Below are 16,156 nucleotides of genomic sequence, written 5' to 3' on the forward strand. Positions count from 1 at the left end.
GGAAAACGTGATTAACATATTTTTCTTGTTTGTGGATGAAAAAAGTAACGCTTATCAGGCTAAATAATTACTTGTCCTGTATCGACAGAAGAGAAGGACAGGGCCCAGGTCCATATCAGTACTGTGTGGCTACTACTGGCATGTCCATCGAACTGGAGGTACTCCTGGAAAGTTGAGAAAGTCTCTATATTGATACAAAAATGTGACACAACAATTTCAGATAGAAAATAGTGTGAGTGGTGAGAGAAAGATTTTGTGTGTGTGTGTATTGTTGAGAATGTTCAGAAAAAACGGCAATTATAGATTAGAAAAAAATGGACAGTCATTCACAGTTATAGTTTAATGACTTTTCAAATGTCGAGTGTTTATATGAAAATAATTGTAATAAAGAGTTGGAAATACATACATACAACAGTCTCAAGTTTATTACATAAAACTGAAAAGCATGATAAATACAACAATCTTTAATTCAATTTTATTTAATTTCATTTTATTTTATCTATACAGCGCCAAATCACAACAACAGTCACTTCAAATTGTAAAGTAGGACTTACAATAATACATGTAAAGAAAAACCCAACAATCATTTTACCCCCATATAAGCAAGCACTTTGGTGACAGTGAAAAGGAAAAACTCTCTTTTAACAGGAAAAAAACCTCAAGCAGTATCAGGCCCAGGGGCAGCCTGATAGTTCAACTTAGTTTTTGCACTTGGTAAAGCAGAGATGCTGATCATTTTATTAAACATGAAAGAATTTAGACAGTTTTGAACTCTTAGTGATGCAACAGTGTTTTTTCAACTTTAGAACTGGAAGCAGAGTTTGGACCCGGATGGATCCTCGAGGCTCCTCACTACGATAGCCATAATGATTCATCAAGGTGTGCATCTTCGTAGCTTACCAAAGTCGCACTTTTTTTGAAAGATTTTTTAGCGCCGTGTACCACATAAAATCGGTTGGGGTCAGTAAGCACAACCAGAATTCATGCTCAAGGCACACCAGATTATAAGACGCGCTGTGGATTTCTGAGAAAATTAAAGAATTTTAAGTGGGCCTTATATAGTTTCAAATGAGGACTGAAGCCTTTGCTGTTTATTAGATCAGCCACATGTATTATGATCTCTCAATACAATCATATTCTGGCTATAACTGCACTTAAAATCTATTGAGCCAATCATTTCGGCTTATATAGCCGAAACATTTTCAAATCATGAGCTCCCAACAATGAGTGAAACAGTAAGAGCATGTAGAGAGTGTGGAAACATCCCATTAAGAAAGAGAAATCAACTTTGTTTCAATGAGCTCAGACTTGTTGAAAATGCAGAGGAGCTGGTTGTGAACTGAGCTTCACAGAAACACAACATACTGATATTCACTTTGAAGCTTTGAGTGGAAAAAGACAGAAAAAATAATGGGAGCTTCCATCTTTAAAGGACTGAAGAGCAAGAAGTTTACAAGGAATCATTTAGAACAGCTTAAAACATCAACTGACTGAATGTATGAATCTGAAAATGTGTTTCTGGGTGAAAGAGACAGACATGTACAGACTGAACTATCTGTTCAACAGTCAGAGTGTTTCTCTAACAAGAGACACTCTTTACACTCCACTCAGCACAGAGTCACTGAGGAATCAGAACTATCAGGCCAGAGTGTAAACCCAGGATAAAGAGTTTCAGTGAATGTGGTGTTGAAGGTGTGGAGGTGGATCAGAGTGTCAGAGGAGACTCTGTAGAAGGACAGAGTGCCAGCAGGACAGTCCACATACACTGCTACTCTGTTAGAGACAGAGGAGGAGGAGGAGGAGGAGATGGATGTTCTTTTTCCATTATACCAGACAGAACGAGGACCATCATCAGAGCAGCTCAGGCTCCAGGACTGATCATTGCATCCAAACCTACAGTCTTTACTGCCTCCTTTCCTTCTGATTCTTTTGTAACTCACTGATATAAAAATGTGTCCTCTCCACTCGACCTCCCAGTAGCAGAGGCCAGTCAGACCATTTCTACAAAGCAGCTGAGGATAAAAATCAAATCTGTCTGGATGATCAGGATATGACTGAACCTCCTTGTCATATGTCACCTTCCTGTTGTTGTTAGACAGTTGGAGGTTTGTGTTCACTGTGTTTGTGTCAATTGTGAGTTGACAGGAATCTGATGGAGAGAACAAACAATCCAGCTGCAGTTATTGATCCATCATCTGTTCATTGATTGACACTTTGATGATGACAGTCAGGATGAGTGATGTGACAGTTTGAAGATGGTTGAATGTGTGTTGCTTTGTTTTCATGAATCACATTAAAAACACACTTACACTTTCTCAGACCTGGTCTCAACCATTGGCCCCCAGCAGGCTCCACCCTGAAAGGACAAAGGAAAGAAAGGAGACCAGATCAGACCAGCACAGTCTCTTTCAGCATGCACACATGGACACTGCATCGCTCTCATACACATACTGTTAGACACTAATAAAGGAACACTCCTACATTTTCATTGTCGTCATTATCTTTATATTCCTCTTCTGTTTAGCTAAAAAGAACACCTCCTTGCCTTTGCTGCCAGCTGTTTTCTTCTCTTAGTGTCAGTGTGGTTACTGTAGATGACCTCTGACCTTTGAGTGAGTGCAGCGTTTTAATGTGTTTTAATACTACCTGAAACCTGTTCATCTTGTGATTTGTCCACATGCACACAGAGAAATTTCTGCCTCTTTCATGATATTCCAATCAGCACATTAGAAACTATTATCAGCTATCTGTCTACATTTGTGTGACTGGGATAAAGAGAGATTGAAGTGAAGGGGTAAAGTGTCTTAATATATGTCTTAACATTAAAAATGATCAAAGTCCCAAAAAATTGGTTTTCCCTAACCCTAATAAAAAAGCATTTTCATTCTTAATGAAATATAAATAAAATGACAAGTTTGATCATCATGAGAAATGTTTGAGTAGTAAAATGGACCGTTCTAATATCTGAATTTTGTGTTTTCAGACATGATACAGCTTCAGGCTTTTCCACTTGTGTGGAGGAAAGTAGGAAGATAAGAACTATATCCCCAAGTTATCATACTCCAAATGGACCATGTTCAGCATCTCCATTGCCGAAGCTGCTGCACTGAGTTGCGGCCGGAAGGTGTTTGGTTTCTGTCGTGGTGGTAACCCCCCAACCAAATGTTGGACACCAGACGTGAAGGAGTCCTATCAGGCTTGGTTGGCCTGTGGGACTTCGGAGGCAGCTGACAGGTAACGGCAGTCCAAGCTGAACGCGGCATGAGCAGTGGCTCAAGCAAAAACACAGATGTTGGAGGAGCTCGGAGAGGCCAAGGAAAAAGACTTTCGGACTGCCTCACAAAAATTCTGGCAACCCATCAAGTGACTCGGGAGTGGAAAGCGGTGCTCTACCTGCACTGTGTATAGGTGGACCGCTGCTGACTTAGACTGAGAAAATTGTCGGGCGGTGGAAGGAATACTTCGAGGACGTCCTTAATTCCACTGGCACGTCTTCTGTGGAGGAAGAAGAGTCTTGGGATGACCCCCCCCCCAACCTCTGGGGGTGAGGTCACAGAAGGCAGTTAAACAACTCCTTGGTGGCAGTTGTGGCTGAGGTGAGGCTCTGGATGTTGTAGGGCTGTCCTGCCTGACATGCCTCTGCAATGTTGCGTGGAGATCAGGGGCAGAACCCCTTGACTGGCAGACCAGGGCGGTGGTCCCCATTTTTAAGAAGGGAGACCAGAGGATGTGTTCCAACTACAGGTGATCACACTCCTCAGCCTCCCTGGGAAAGTCTATGCCAATGTGTGAGAAAGGAGAGTCTGTCTGTTAGTCAAACCTCAGACACAGGAGGAACAATGCAGTTTTCTTGATACTGCAGGTACTTGAGGGCGCATGGAAGTCTGCCCAACCAGCCTGTTTGTGTTTTGTGGACTTCGACAAGGCATTCAACCGTGTCCCTTGGTGTTTTCTGTGGGAGGTGCAGCTGGGGTGTCTGGCCCATTGCTACGGGCCATTCGATCCCTATACAACTGTTGCCAGAGCTTGGTTTGCATAGCTGGCAATAAGCCAATAAGCAACAATAGAGGCCAGTGTAAAACTATACCAGCACACTGCACATATGGCAACTGCCATATTATAATGTTGCAAGCAATCCCAAACTCCAGTCTTCTGTACTCCAATGTGCAGTAAGAAATCTATTATCCTCAACAGTTCTTTCCAGGAACATCATCTGAACAATTTTCAGTATAAACTTGCTGGTCCTGTCATAACTTTTTCTGGCATCACATGTTGCACAAATCTTTAAGCCACATTTAAACTGTTTGCTTGTCATATACTGTTTGTGTGTTTCTCCAGATATCACAGGATGTCTGATTCTTGATATGGAACTCATTTTCTGCATGAATCAACAAAAAGGCTAAGTTAAGGAGAGAGGAAATGTTTTTTAACAATTTCTCCTTTTTCAGGAGGGTTTTTGCATACCTGAGAGCTTCCAGTCTCTTGTGTAGTTGCTTCTCTTCAGGGAACCGGTGCTTAATTCCTGCAAATGCATCTTAAATCATAATTGGTCCATTAAACATTTGACAATGTTTTAACTAGCAAATCAAATCAATTCATGTTATTTTAGCAGTATGAGGGCTCTGGTCCCCCACAAGCATTGTGTTTTTTGGGCCTGTTGCAGTCTTGACCTAATTCTATCTGTAATTTTTGTTTTGTCAAATGACTATCATTGTGATGGCCATCATCATGACTACATATTACTAACACGAGTTAGTCATCCTGTTTCATTCTAAAAAATTAACCCAGTCAATCAACAACAACAACAAACTTTATTTATATAGCACATTTAAAAACCAGTGGTGTACCAAAGTGCTTAACATGCAAGAGGGTAAGATGAAGTAACAAGGAAGGATGAGGGCTATGGCAAGGTACCAAAATGTGCTAGCAGGTTGAATGGCATTAAAACACACAAAGGCAAAAGAATTGCATATAAAAGCATAAAAGAAGGCTAAGTGTAGAGGATAAAACAGTCATTTTTTTTTTTAAATGAATTAAAAGCCAAAGATAAGAATAAGCATTAAGCAAACTATCAAGCAATCGTTAACTGGTAGAAAAGGCGAGGCTAAATAAGTGGGTTTTTAACCGCAATCTGAAGGAATGGATGGAATCAGACTCGCGTATAGCGATGGGGAGGTTATTCCATAAATCGGGTGCAGCCAAGGCAAACGTGTGGTCACCTCTAGTCTTCAGCGAAGATCTCGGCAGTACCAAGAGTGACTGGGAAGATGATCTTAATGCTCTAGTAGGGGTGTATGATCTAAGTAGCTCAATGAGGTAGCTTGGCGCTATATTGTTAATAATTCGGAAGGTAAGCAGCAGGATTTTGAATTGAATGCGGTACTTAACGGGAAGCCAATGCAGATCAGCAAGGACAGGGGTGATAGAGACACGCCGCCCACTACCAGTAAGGAGACGAGCAGCTGCGTTCTGAACAATTTGGAGTCTATGGAGGAGAGTAGAGTTAAGACCGAAGTACAGTGAGTTGCAATAATCCAACCTAGATGTCACAAAGGCGTGGATAAGCTTTCCAAGGTCCCTATGTGGAACATAATGTCTGGCCTTGCTAATAAGATGCAATTGATGGAAACAAGATTTAATAACAGAGGACACTTGTTTATCGAACTTAAAAGAGCTATCCAAAAATACACCCAGGTCACTAACAGTGTCAGTGAGGAAACTGTTAAAGGAACCGAGGGAATTCACGGAGTTGGCTACGGGGGACTCTACTGTCAAAGACGATAATTTCCGTTTTCCTGTCGTTTAGAATAAGAGAGTTACCTACATCTGTATGTCGTCGGCATAACAATGATGTGCGATGTTATACTTCTCAAAGATTGCACCTAAGGGGAGCATATACAGTGAGAAGAGCAGCGTGCCTCAAGGACAGATCCTTGAGGCACGCTGCAGGAGACAGGTGCAGCAGAGGAGAAATAAGGGCCAAAATTGATCGAGAAGGACCAATTAGAGAGGTATGACTTAAACCAATCTAGGGCGGCACCTCCAATGCCAACTGTGTGTTCAAGTCTCGCTAATAGGATGTTATGATCTACCATATCAAAGGCCGAGGATAGATCTAGTAGGACCACGATTGAAGAGCGTCCGGAGTCAGCAATCAGAAGAAGATCATTGAGGACTCTGAGCAAGGCCGTTTCAGTACTATAACAGGGTTTGTAAGTGGACTGAAATTTATCATAAATGGCATTCGCATCCAAATATGGCTGGAGTTGTGAAAGAACGATCCGAGGACTTAAGATGTAAAACTTTACGAATAAAATGAGTTAAAAGAATTTCACAGAGAGCAGGAGAGCACGCCAGTGGCATTTCAGGACAGGGGTTAACCAATGAATTGAAAAAATTCATGGTCTCAACTATGTTTTTGTGTGTGTAGAGCATTTGGGGGGTTAAGCCAGGGGAGATTACCTTTTTGTGAGCAGGAAGTCACACAAATGCACCCATATCCACACACACTCACTCACCTGCACATATATACAGACTTACAGAGACACACATACACACACACACACACACTCAGTGCCCCCCCCCCCCCCCCCATGGACCATGTTGGGGGGGGGGGGGGTTTCAGTTAGTGTTTGTGTAAACTGTGTCACAGACTAAATGGTTGCAGGGGAAGCTGGTTTTTTGGAGTGGTCTGAGACCGAGGGCAGAGATGCTACTCTGAGATCCTCCCCTTGCTAGCATGTAAAAACCGGTTTTTGACTTGCTTTCTTCACAGAATAAGTCTGAATTTGCGGGCCTGTCGAAGCACAGACCCAACAGTGGTACTTACCTGGAAATAGGTAGAAGTGTTTTGTCAGAGTGTCTCTCTCTTTGGTTGGCATCTGCTTCTGTTCAGAGGGGAAATCTTCAAATTGTTGCATGACCTTTGAGATTAAAATAAAGTTACAGTGATGTCTGACACAGCAGCTCATATTACAGAAAATATATATTGCAGTCATAGAGAGAGAGACATGGAGACATTATTTCCATCATGTTTAGAGACAGGAGGATCATCTCTTATTTTGCCTTGTTTCAGGTCACAACAAATGAAGGGCATTACAGAATTCTAGCCCCATTGCCAGCTACGAGCATGGGAGATCAACCTGGTATGAAATGGACTAGTAATAGTAGCCAGAAAGAAAATGCAAAAATATTGAGAAAAACTTAAACATGCAGAGAAAGAATTAGGAATAAATTCAGGTTAATGACCAGATAAAATACTGGCAAACTTACTTTTTTGAATAGTTCTTCAATATCATCTTGACAGCACCCCGTGAGGATCACATCACAAATGTAATGGAAGAAATTAGAACCATATTCTGGGTTTCTATATGAATAGGTGTCTACAAAGAAACAGAAACATAATTTGCTGCATTTAATTGTGTTTGTTATTATACACTATTATTATAATAGTTACAAGAAGCAGGATAACTTACGAGGTGTGCTCGAATGAAAACCAATGAAATCCTTTTCTATGTGTACTTTTCCAACTTTGGCAATGTTTTTTGATGGAGGGCCAGTGTTTTCTGTCCCCATGGATTGTCTGCTTGCATCTACTGTAACTACTCCTTCATTCTCTGAAACAAGAAAGATGTGTGCAAACAACTATTCCTGATCATCTTCAGGTGCTCTGTTGTCATACTAAAAGCGAGAAAAACTGCATCATGTGTATTTAACATCATTACATCTAGTAAACCATTAGTTTTATTACATTCTCCAAATTATTTTAAAGATTTCAAAAGTTTTGGATTTTCTTTGCCTGTAATTAATTTTGTTCATGGTTTTCTTGTTTCTTTAAAAAGAGACACTGACCTAAATGAGACAAACTAAACAAAATATTTCATAACATCACTACTACAAATATAACTGGTAATAATAATAATAAAAACATGTGTAAGAGTAATGTTCAGCATCTTTTTGGTGCATGTCAGGCTAGTTGATAATCACCTCCTCTACAGGCCTGAATGATTATGACCTTTGGTTTGTTCATTAGTGCAGGACAGTTCTTTGTGTTTAAGCGCTCATAAATTTTATCAATTTCAAAGTTCTTCAGGTCAGAGCCACGGATAGTTCCCAAGTCACCATGAGACATGAGAACCACAAACACACTGTCTGTGTTAAAGAGCTTTCGATGCTTGGAGAAACGAATTAGAGCCTCATCTATCTCCTGTAAACAGAAAAGTTGAACATGAATTTGATATTTTACTCAGTTTGAACAGCAGCTAAGTGGAAGTGAAATAATGCTTTCTGTCTGTAGAATTTACCTGTGCAGTCAGATCTTGGTAATATACCACTGCATAGCCCAGATTATAGAGCAGGTTGAGCATGGCTTGTGCGTCATACTCAGCACCGTGTCGGTTTGATTTCAGATCATAAAAATGTCTAATATTGATCAGCAGTGCGATGCGATTTGATATGGAATATTCAGTCACCGGGTAAATCTGAAAGAATATATAATTTAAAGGAAAGTCTTGAGATCACTGTAACAAACTTTATTTTATTTTTTTTTGTAATGCTGTCAGTTACAAATAGACAGTAATTAGCTATAATTTAATATTAACTGCAAAAAGCTAAGGACAAGAGCTCAGTTAACAGATATGAGATGAGAATTATATGGTGACTCACCTTGTTACAATCTATGTCATCTGTGCACATCGCCATGTTTAATCTATAAACACATTGAAAGATATTTGTAGCTGGAGGACTGACTCAGCATCAGTTTATCAAATGATATCCATTTTTTAGATTATTCACTATATATCACATAATTTCTCTTCTTCGGGAACAGACAGGGAAGAAGCCATGGTTCTGGGTCAGTTGACCCAGCATTTTGACAGTCTGTGTTTTGTCGTCTGTTATATATTAAGTTTAACTGGTTAGTTGTAAGTTCATTTTTATTATGTCTCTGAGTAAACTTGTAATCAGTTTAATTTCTTGACCTTTGGGTTCCCTTTGTGTCTCTGTCCTCTGTGTCCCTCTCTGTGTATTTGTGTGCATCCTTGTGTCTCGTTTCCCTCTTCGGTTTCAAAATGTGCCAGTCTTGCATTACATCTTTTCCTGTTTTATTGTGAGTCTTGTGTCACATGTTCAGGGTGTTTAGTTTTTCTTCTTCTGTCTCGCTATGTATAATTTGCCTTAGCTTTGTTTCCCCATTTGTTTTCTGTTCCTTGTCATTCCTTGTGTATTTAAGCACTCTGTTTCCTGTGTCCAGCACCCTGATCTCCCTCATGGCTGTGTTTAGTTTAGGTGAGTTTTGTATTTCTGCCATCTCAGTAATAAAGCTGTGTTTTGAGTTTAAGCCCTGTCTGCAAGTCTGCATCTGGGTCCTATCCTGCCTGATTCACAGCCAGTTCATGGTAATGTCTGCCATCCATCAGGGGGGGGGGGGTTTCGGTGGGGGACTTCTAAAAACACCCTCCAAACTTCAGTATTCACATGTTAGCAAGAAAACAATGATATTAAATGTAAAGTTCGGGGATAACCTGTTAAATCAGCTCTGAGCTAAGTAGTCTGAGAGATGAAACTTGATACTGAGTCCACCAGAGCCTTTGTTTGTTTTGGTTCCCATGACTAGGTTTGATGTTCTGTATTCTCTGTGTTTAGTATTCATTGTTTAGTTTAGTTTTTCCCAGTATTGTTATAGTTTAGTTCCCTCTTGTCTTTTCATTTCTCTGTTCTTTTCAGACCTGCTCTCTTTTGGTTTAAATTACAATTTTTTCTCATACCTGATTTTTGTCTATGCTTGGTTCCACTCCACGCACCAGCCATCCAGCCTCAGACAGTACTGAAGATGATGAGCTCTCAACCACCTCTGTCAAGCTCAGGGAGGACATGATCTACACTGTGGACATACTATGCTGTGAGTGGTGTATTGGGAGGCAATCACCCACCAGCTGCAGATACTTCTTTCTAGTGGACGGACTACAGTCATTGGTGCAGCTCAGCTGTTGCTGTGGCCAGAAATACAGAGTGGTGTTGGCACTTCAGCCTACTTGTTCGTCACCCATCACCTTTCTGGCAGGCTTATAGTCGGAGGATGAGGAGTGGAGAGCCTAGCTAGCACTTCCCTGTGTCAACTGGAGGGTCAGACGTGCTCCATTGCCACCGTCGGTCCCAGGGTTGGCCTATTTTGCCCATGCTGCCAACCTCCTGGTTGTCCCCCAGAACTGTGTTTTATTGTGGAATCTTGTGCTCTAATTGTTATTCTCTTTCAGATTTGTCTCGATATTTTAAATATGTCTTCCATAACCACTTTCTTTCCTACCCGATTTTTACCATGTAATATTATCTAGATATAAACTATGCTGTGAAAAATGGTCCTCAACACTCATATGTGATTCTAATGTATTCATATGTAATATTCTTTTAAATGCATCACTAATTAAGTTTGTTTTAAAATGTTATTAACATGGTTATTCATTTGTTGTTGAATAGAAGAACCCAGTTTTAAATTTTGCAGCTCTGTTTCCTGGTTATTATACAAAAACTATCATGTATTAAGTGGTTATAACAACATAGTTGCTTTCTTGTTTCACCTAACCTGTTATTTGTTGTTTATTAACGAGCCTTAATAAAAAGTGCAAGAAAAAAAGTGGATGCGGGACTGACTGTATCAGCTCCCCACTATCACATCTCACTGCTTTCAAAAAAATCACTTATTATTCAGGCTTATTTCCTACAGAATCAGACTGAATGGGATCTGGTGGACTCAAAATCATCACAGTAAAAAAAAACAAAAGTAAACAGCTAACACTGATAGATGGTCAATAATATACTTATTCATATTCAGGAAGTATATCAAAACAAAACAGAAAATTAAGTCTAAAATATTTGACTTGATCATTAATTGCAGTATTCCCCATTCTAAAATAAAAAAAAATGTTAAGCGTGTGAAACTTTGCTGACAGTAACTGCTGTGACCTCTTTGTGCAGAAACTATAAACATTTTTGTAACTGCAACAGTACAGACTTTCCCCACAGATATGAGCATCAATTTCAATTCAATTCAATTTCATTTATATAGCACATGTGTCACAACAACAGTCGCCTCAAGGCGCTTTATATTGTATAGTAGATCGTACAATAATAGATACAGAGAAAAACCCAACAATCATATGACCCCCTATGAGCAGCATTTTGGCGACAGTGGGAAGGAAAAACTCCCTTTTAACAGGAAGAAACCTCCAGCAGAACCAGGCTCAGGGAGGGGCGGAGCCATCTGCTGTGATTGGTTGGGGTGAGAGAAGGAAGACAGGATAAAGACAAATTTCCTTTTCAGGACAGCATCACTGTCCTGAAAAGGAAAATGACCAAGTCTAATATTTTATCTTTGTTTTTTCATTGTTTTCTTTGTAAAAAAATTCAGGCCATTTTTGTCCAAGAAATCATAAACATCTAAGGGAGCTCATTACAATTCTCTGACCTTGTTGGTCCAGGCTCATCACTGAAGTCTGGAGGTTGACCTTTGGACTGGTCACTGGTCACACATGGACAGCTGGATCTTGCAGACTCTACTCTGTCCTCCTCTTCCTCCATCATCATCTGCTTGAGGACTTCAGTCAGTCTGAGAGGTAAACCACAAACAGTTCACATTAACAGAAGTAACTGAGTTAGTCGCTGACCTCTGACCTGTCATGTAATCTAGAAACCAGGTCACATGATTCATAGCAGAGATACCTGAGCTAACCTGCTGAAATGTAAGACTTTCCAACAACAAAACACAAAAACAAGAAATGGACAGAATATTAGGCACAGCTCTGAGTGTTATGCACGCAGTACACTGCCATCTCCGACCTCCGTATGAAACCATATTAAAGCTCTTTTATGGCCACTCAGACACTTTAGGATAACATGATGTTCACACATTATATATGTGACTGTCATAGTTTAACATGTGAACTTCGTGCATGTAACATTCATGTTGAATCAGATCTCAGCTCCACATCAGCTTTGCTGAATAATCTAAAGTTTCTTTGACATCACGAATTAGACGCTGTCATGAACACACCTCCATGTTTCAGTTTTCTCTGATACACTGAACTAAGTCTTAATAATGATGATGAGCTCCTGCAGGCTGTGGCTTTCTCCTATTTTTATTTTTTATTCCTATTTATTCTATTCCTATTTATTCTATTTATCTCTGTATTTATATATATATATATATATATATATATATAAAAAGATAAGTTTTATCTTATCTTATCTTATCTTTATTCCTGGAGATGCATGAATCACATGTTTAATCCACATTTGGACTGTTTTGTCCCCTCAGTTTGAACTGAAGTCATTTAAATATGAGTGAAACTAAAGCATCAGCTGACAGCTGTAATCAGCACAAATCACCTGTCAGAGCTCACAGTATTTGACTCTGAAAGTCATTCACAGTCTGCAGCTCAAACTCTTCTTTGCTGAATTGGAGAACATTGTTTCTGTAAGTTTACAGAAAAGTTCACCTGCACTGATGTTCACATGAAGTGGATCCACAGTCAAACGTCTCAGCGTAGAAACACTCAGACCTGATCATTCTTTCCATGCTGTCCTTTATCTTAGAAATGCTCCAGTGTGCAGCAGTTTGTGCTTTAGCTGTGAGTGTGGACGCAGTTCACGGCAGGACATATTTGAAGCATTAAATTGTTCAGGTGTGTCCACTTTTACAGGGAGAAATATGCTGCATATGAAGTGGAACACAAATTGCTAATTTTACTACTTTGGGAAATGTGACAGCAAGGTCTGAGCAGCTTTAGCTTTTATTTTACACACATGGAAGCACCTGTCTAAAACTGTCATTCTATCCATCAGGTGGTGACAGCTGTGGTTGTACAAAGACTTCTGGTCCTTTACAAGTTTACAGGAAACACTTTGTTGCTGAGCTGATGGTCTGAGTCACTCATTTTGTCAAAGTGAATAAAAACTCTCTTTAGAAAATTATGAGTTGTGTAAAAAGATGATTAGCTGGAGTATTTTGTGTGTCCTCATTGGCTAATGATTTATTGACCAATCATTAGCCAATGAGGACACACAAAATACCCCAGCTAATCATCAGCAAAAGGTTTCGCAGTCACACATCATCACATCTGGTTTCTTCTAACAAAGATTGTAAGAGTTATCACTTATCTCCTGAGTTAAAACATCACTTATCTCTTGAGTTAACACTTATCTCAAGGCCTGAACCCTGAGGTCTAGATTTGTTCTTATCCAGCTAACTTCAAATTAATCTGGGTTTTCTGTGCTATGAAGGTTTGTCACTTATTCATCCTGGTAAGATGTGGGACCTCTGTGGAGAGAGAAAGTGTGTCTAAAGTCTCTTTGTTAGCTGATGAACATCAATAATAAGCATCTCTAGTAGCTCGTCGGTTGGCTTGGACTGATAACAGCACTTTCTTTGTTTTTTAACCCTTTAAGACCTACCACAGAACCAAGTCTGCCAAGCTTATCTTTATAATTTTACATGCTGTAGTGCCATTTTTGGGAGCATTTCAAGTTGCTATAAATGAATACAACCGTTATAGCCCAAATTTTAATGTTATGTATGCATTAAGTAAGTAAGAGAGGTTTCTAGTTAGTTTGAGGTTTATCCCTCAAAACTGTAAATACAAAAAACATGGACAAAATAGTTTCCAACAACAGGAAATTTATTTTGAGTGTCTTCATAGTTTAGTTTTTGAGATACACCAATTTTTATATACTACAGGAAAAATGAAAATAAATATTATAGTGCTAATTTGCCAAAAAAAACAAAACAGCATGTGCGTCAAAATTAACTATTTCCAGCAGTGCAATTTGAGTTCTAAGCATCCCAGAAATGATACAGAAAAGCATAAAGTCAGACATGATTTTTAAAAACACCAATCAAGGCTTAATATAAGCTATAAATATAAGCTCTAGCTTACTTGCTTCCAGTTTGCGGGGCCCCGCAAGGGACATGGGAGAAAAAAAATTAAGTTGAACTTTTGCGAGATCTTGCAAAAAAGACTGCATTCATCACAGGTCGCATTTGAAGGCCGAGTTGCTGTATCCTTTGTGACCCAACCTATCCAGAATTCATAGCACGGCGCAGCCATTGTTTTGCCAACAATGGTGGCAGCCACTTAGTTTTAATATTATTCTTTCTGGGTCACAAAATAAACTTTTATGATATTTTCAGGCGTGAATGTAGCTGTGTAAACTTCAAATATCTGCTCAGTTTATCAAGACATCACATATTTGTCAAAGTGCTCAGACATTTTCAAAGATGTCTGTTACCCACCAGCTCGAAGCTAACGGGAGGTCGAGGCCCACTACAGCCAGGGGGAACACCACACTCCCGGCACATTGTGCCTCAACCTCCTGGTCGGCTTGGAGCTGGTGGCCTCCGAACATTTGCGAGATTTCTGTAGCAGTTGTACAGGGATTTAAAAAACTGAGCGAACCCTGCATTTTAAAGGGCTAAAAGGATGTCCTCTGTTATCAGCAGGGGGAGCAACCATAATGGAAGCTCATTTATTCCCTGCCTGCATTCATGGATTTTAAATGTATTCAGATTTTTCTATAATTATGCTCATATCACAGTGCTGAATGGGTGACGTGTTTAGCACCATCACCTCACTGTGAAAAGGTCCTGGGTTTGAGTCCACTGGCTGGCCGGGTGCCTTTCAGTGGAGTTTGCATGAGGTTAGGTTGACTACAACAAACTTTAACTGCTGGGATAAACTCAGCTCTATGCACAAACAGCCAGAAATAGACTTGGTTTAAGTAGCTGCCAGAGGGGAGGGGTGAGCTGCTGCAGCAGAGAGCCAGCTGCAGAGCAGGAGCCGTGAGCACTGCAAAGTGCTGAAGTGCAGAGACCACAGTGAAAAGCGACAAAACATTGTGAATTTAAAAAAGCCAAACATGAACATCTATGTGAGGTCCTTTGGGTTACAGTGTCATCAAATGTGTGAAAATTCAGCTTCAAAAGTTTCTACTCATCCTGCGACATGCAGCACAACATGACTGATGGAAGAAAACATGAGCATAGACATCCAACAACATCCAGCAGTTAAATTAAATTAAATTAGTTGTAATGGGGGAATTCTAGTTAACCCTCACATTTAGATTTAGATGGATAAAACTTCACTGTATGATTTTTGTATAACCTTTGTATGCTTTGATAAAGTATGTGTATATGTCAGGATAATCTGGTGGAAAAAAACTGCTTAGTTTTGCTTAACAATGTTTCACTATGGCATGTGCTAAATGTTGACCAGTGCCTGAAGCTTCCTGAGTAAAGACAGTGGGAGTCTGTGCTCTGGGGGGGGGGGGTATAAAAGGGGCGCTGTGATGGGTTAGAAAGCTCATTACTATGAGCCTGGGATTTTTTTTGATGTGTGTGTCTGTTCTCCTGCATGCAGTAACAAATACCAATAGAAAATTCCATGATATAGTCCAGGCTGGTTCCTGTGAATAATGATGCAGCAGTGATGTGAGTGCTGAGCTGTGACATGGAGAAGAGTCATGGACAGTTAGAGATGGTCGTCTCACCTCTGAGCTTTGGTCTGGCTCTCATGTTCCCCACACAGAGTGCTTTTAGAGGGAGGGGCTCCCTCCTCTCTGTCCTCACACTGATCCATGCTGCTCAATTCAGCTCACACACACTTTCTACCTGCAGAGGAAACACAAATCATTCACAAATTATGTTTCTTTATGTTGCTTTGGTTATACTTACCATGGTGTCCATGTTGTGCATTCAGGTCCTATATGTGAGACAGGTGTATGGGAAGGGCCGCCCACTACTTCCTGTTTATATAGGGTCATGAGGTCAATGATTGCATCACTGGGTGTAACCAAATGGAGGGTTTTTCATTTTGTATAGTATTGTTTGTTTTCTTTAAAGTAGCCTTTTGAGTTATATTGTATGCAGTGTTTTACTTTACAAACTATTTAGTTGAGTAAATGAGTTTGTCAGTTTCATGCATGACTTTATTCCTGTTCTTTGTTTAGAATTGTATTATTTGGTTTGACCTATTTTGTTCAATGGTAGGGACTAACGAGGTCAGGTGTGGGCAAAGTCCTGTATAAAGCCAGTGGGATTTTTGCATGCCTGATTGATTGTTTTATGGTAAAATGGAGATGCTAGCAATAAAGTATGCTTAAAAAGAAC

At 40.0% G+C, this 16,156-nt stretch overlaps 1 protein-coding gene across 2 annotated transcripts; it reads right to left on the minus strand.

Annotated features, from left to right (window-relative positions):
- Positions 1-325: 325 nt before the first annotated feature.
- Positions 326-15,652, minus strand: LOC146712583 (uncharacterized). 2 transcript variants are annotated; one of them, XM_085452139.1, is made up of 11 exons: positions 15,538-15,652; positions 11,462-11,602; positions 8,665-8,707; positions 8,304-8,480; positions 7,987-8,206; positions 7,476-7,616; positions 7,273-7,382; positions 6,830-6,923; positions 4,465-4,522; positions 2,310-2,356; positions 326-2,149 (listed from the first exon to the last, which is right to left on the minus strand). In XM_085452139.1, exons 1-11 carry the CDS (start codon positions 15,624-15,626, stop codon positions 1,608-1,610), a joined length of 1,662 nt encoding a protein of 553 aa, XP_085308265.1. In that variant the 5' UTR covers positions 15,627-15,652; the 3' UTR covers positions 326-1,607. The 2 variants fall into 2 exon arrangements, with proteins under 2 accessions (XP_085308265.1, XP_085308264.1); XM_085452138.1 differs by having other exon boundaries at positions 4,465-4,534.
- Positions 15,653-16,156: the final 504 nt, after the last annotated feature.

Source organism: Copadichromis virginalis, linkage group LG3 (assembly GCF_057382275.1).
Source record: "Copadichromis virginalis isolate Kocher_CV1m ecotype Utaka linkage group LG3, C_Virginalis_male_GT1.1, whole genome shotgun sequence".
Classification (NCBI taxonomy): Eukaryota; Metazoa; Chordata; class Actinopteri; order Cichliformes; family Cichlidae; genus Copadichromis; species Copadichromis virginalis.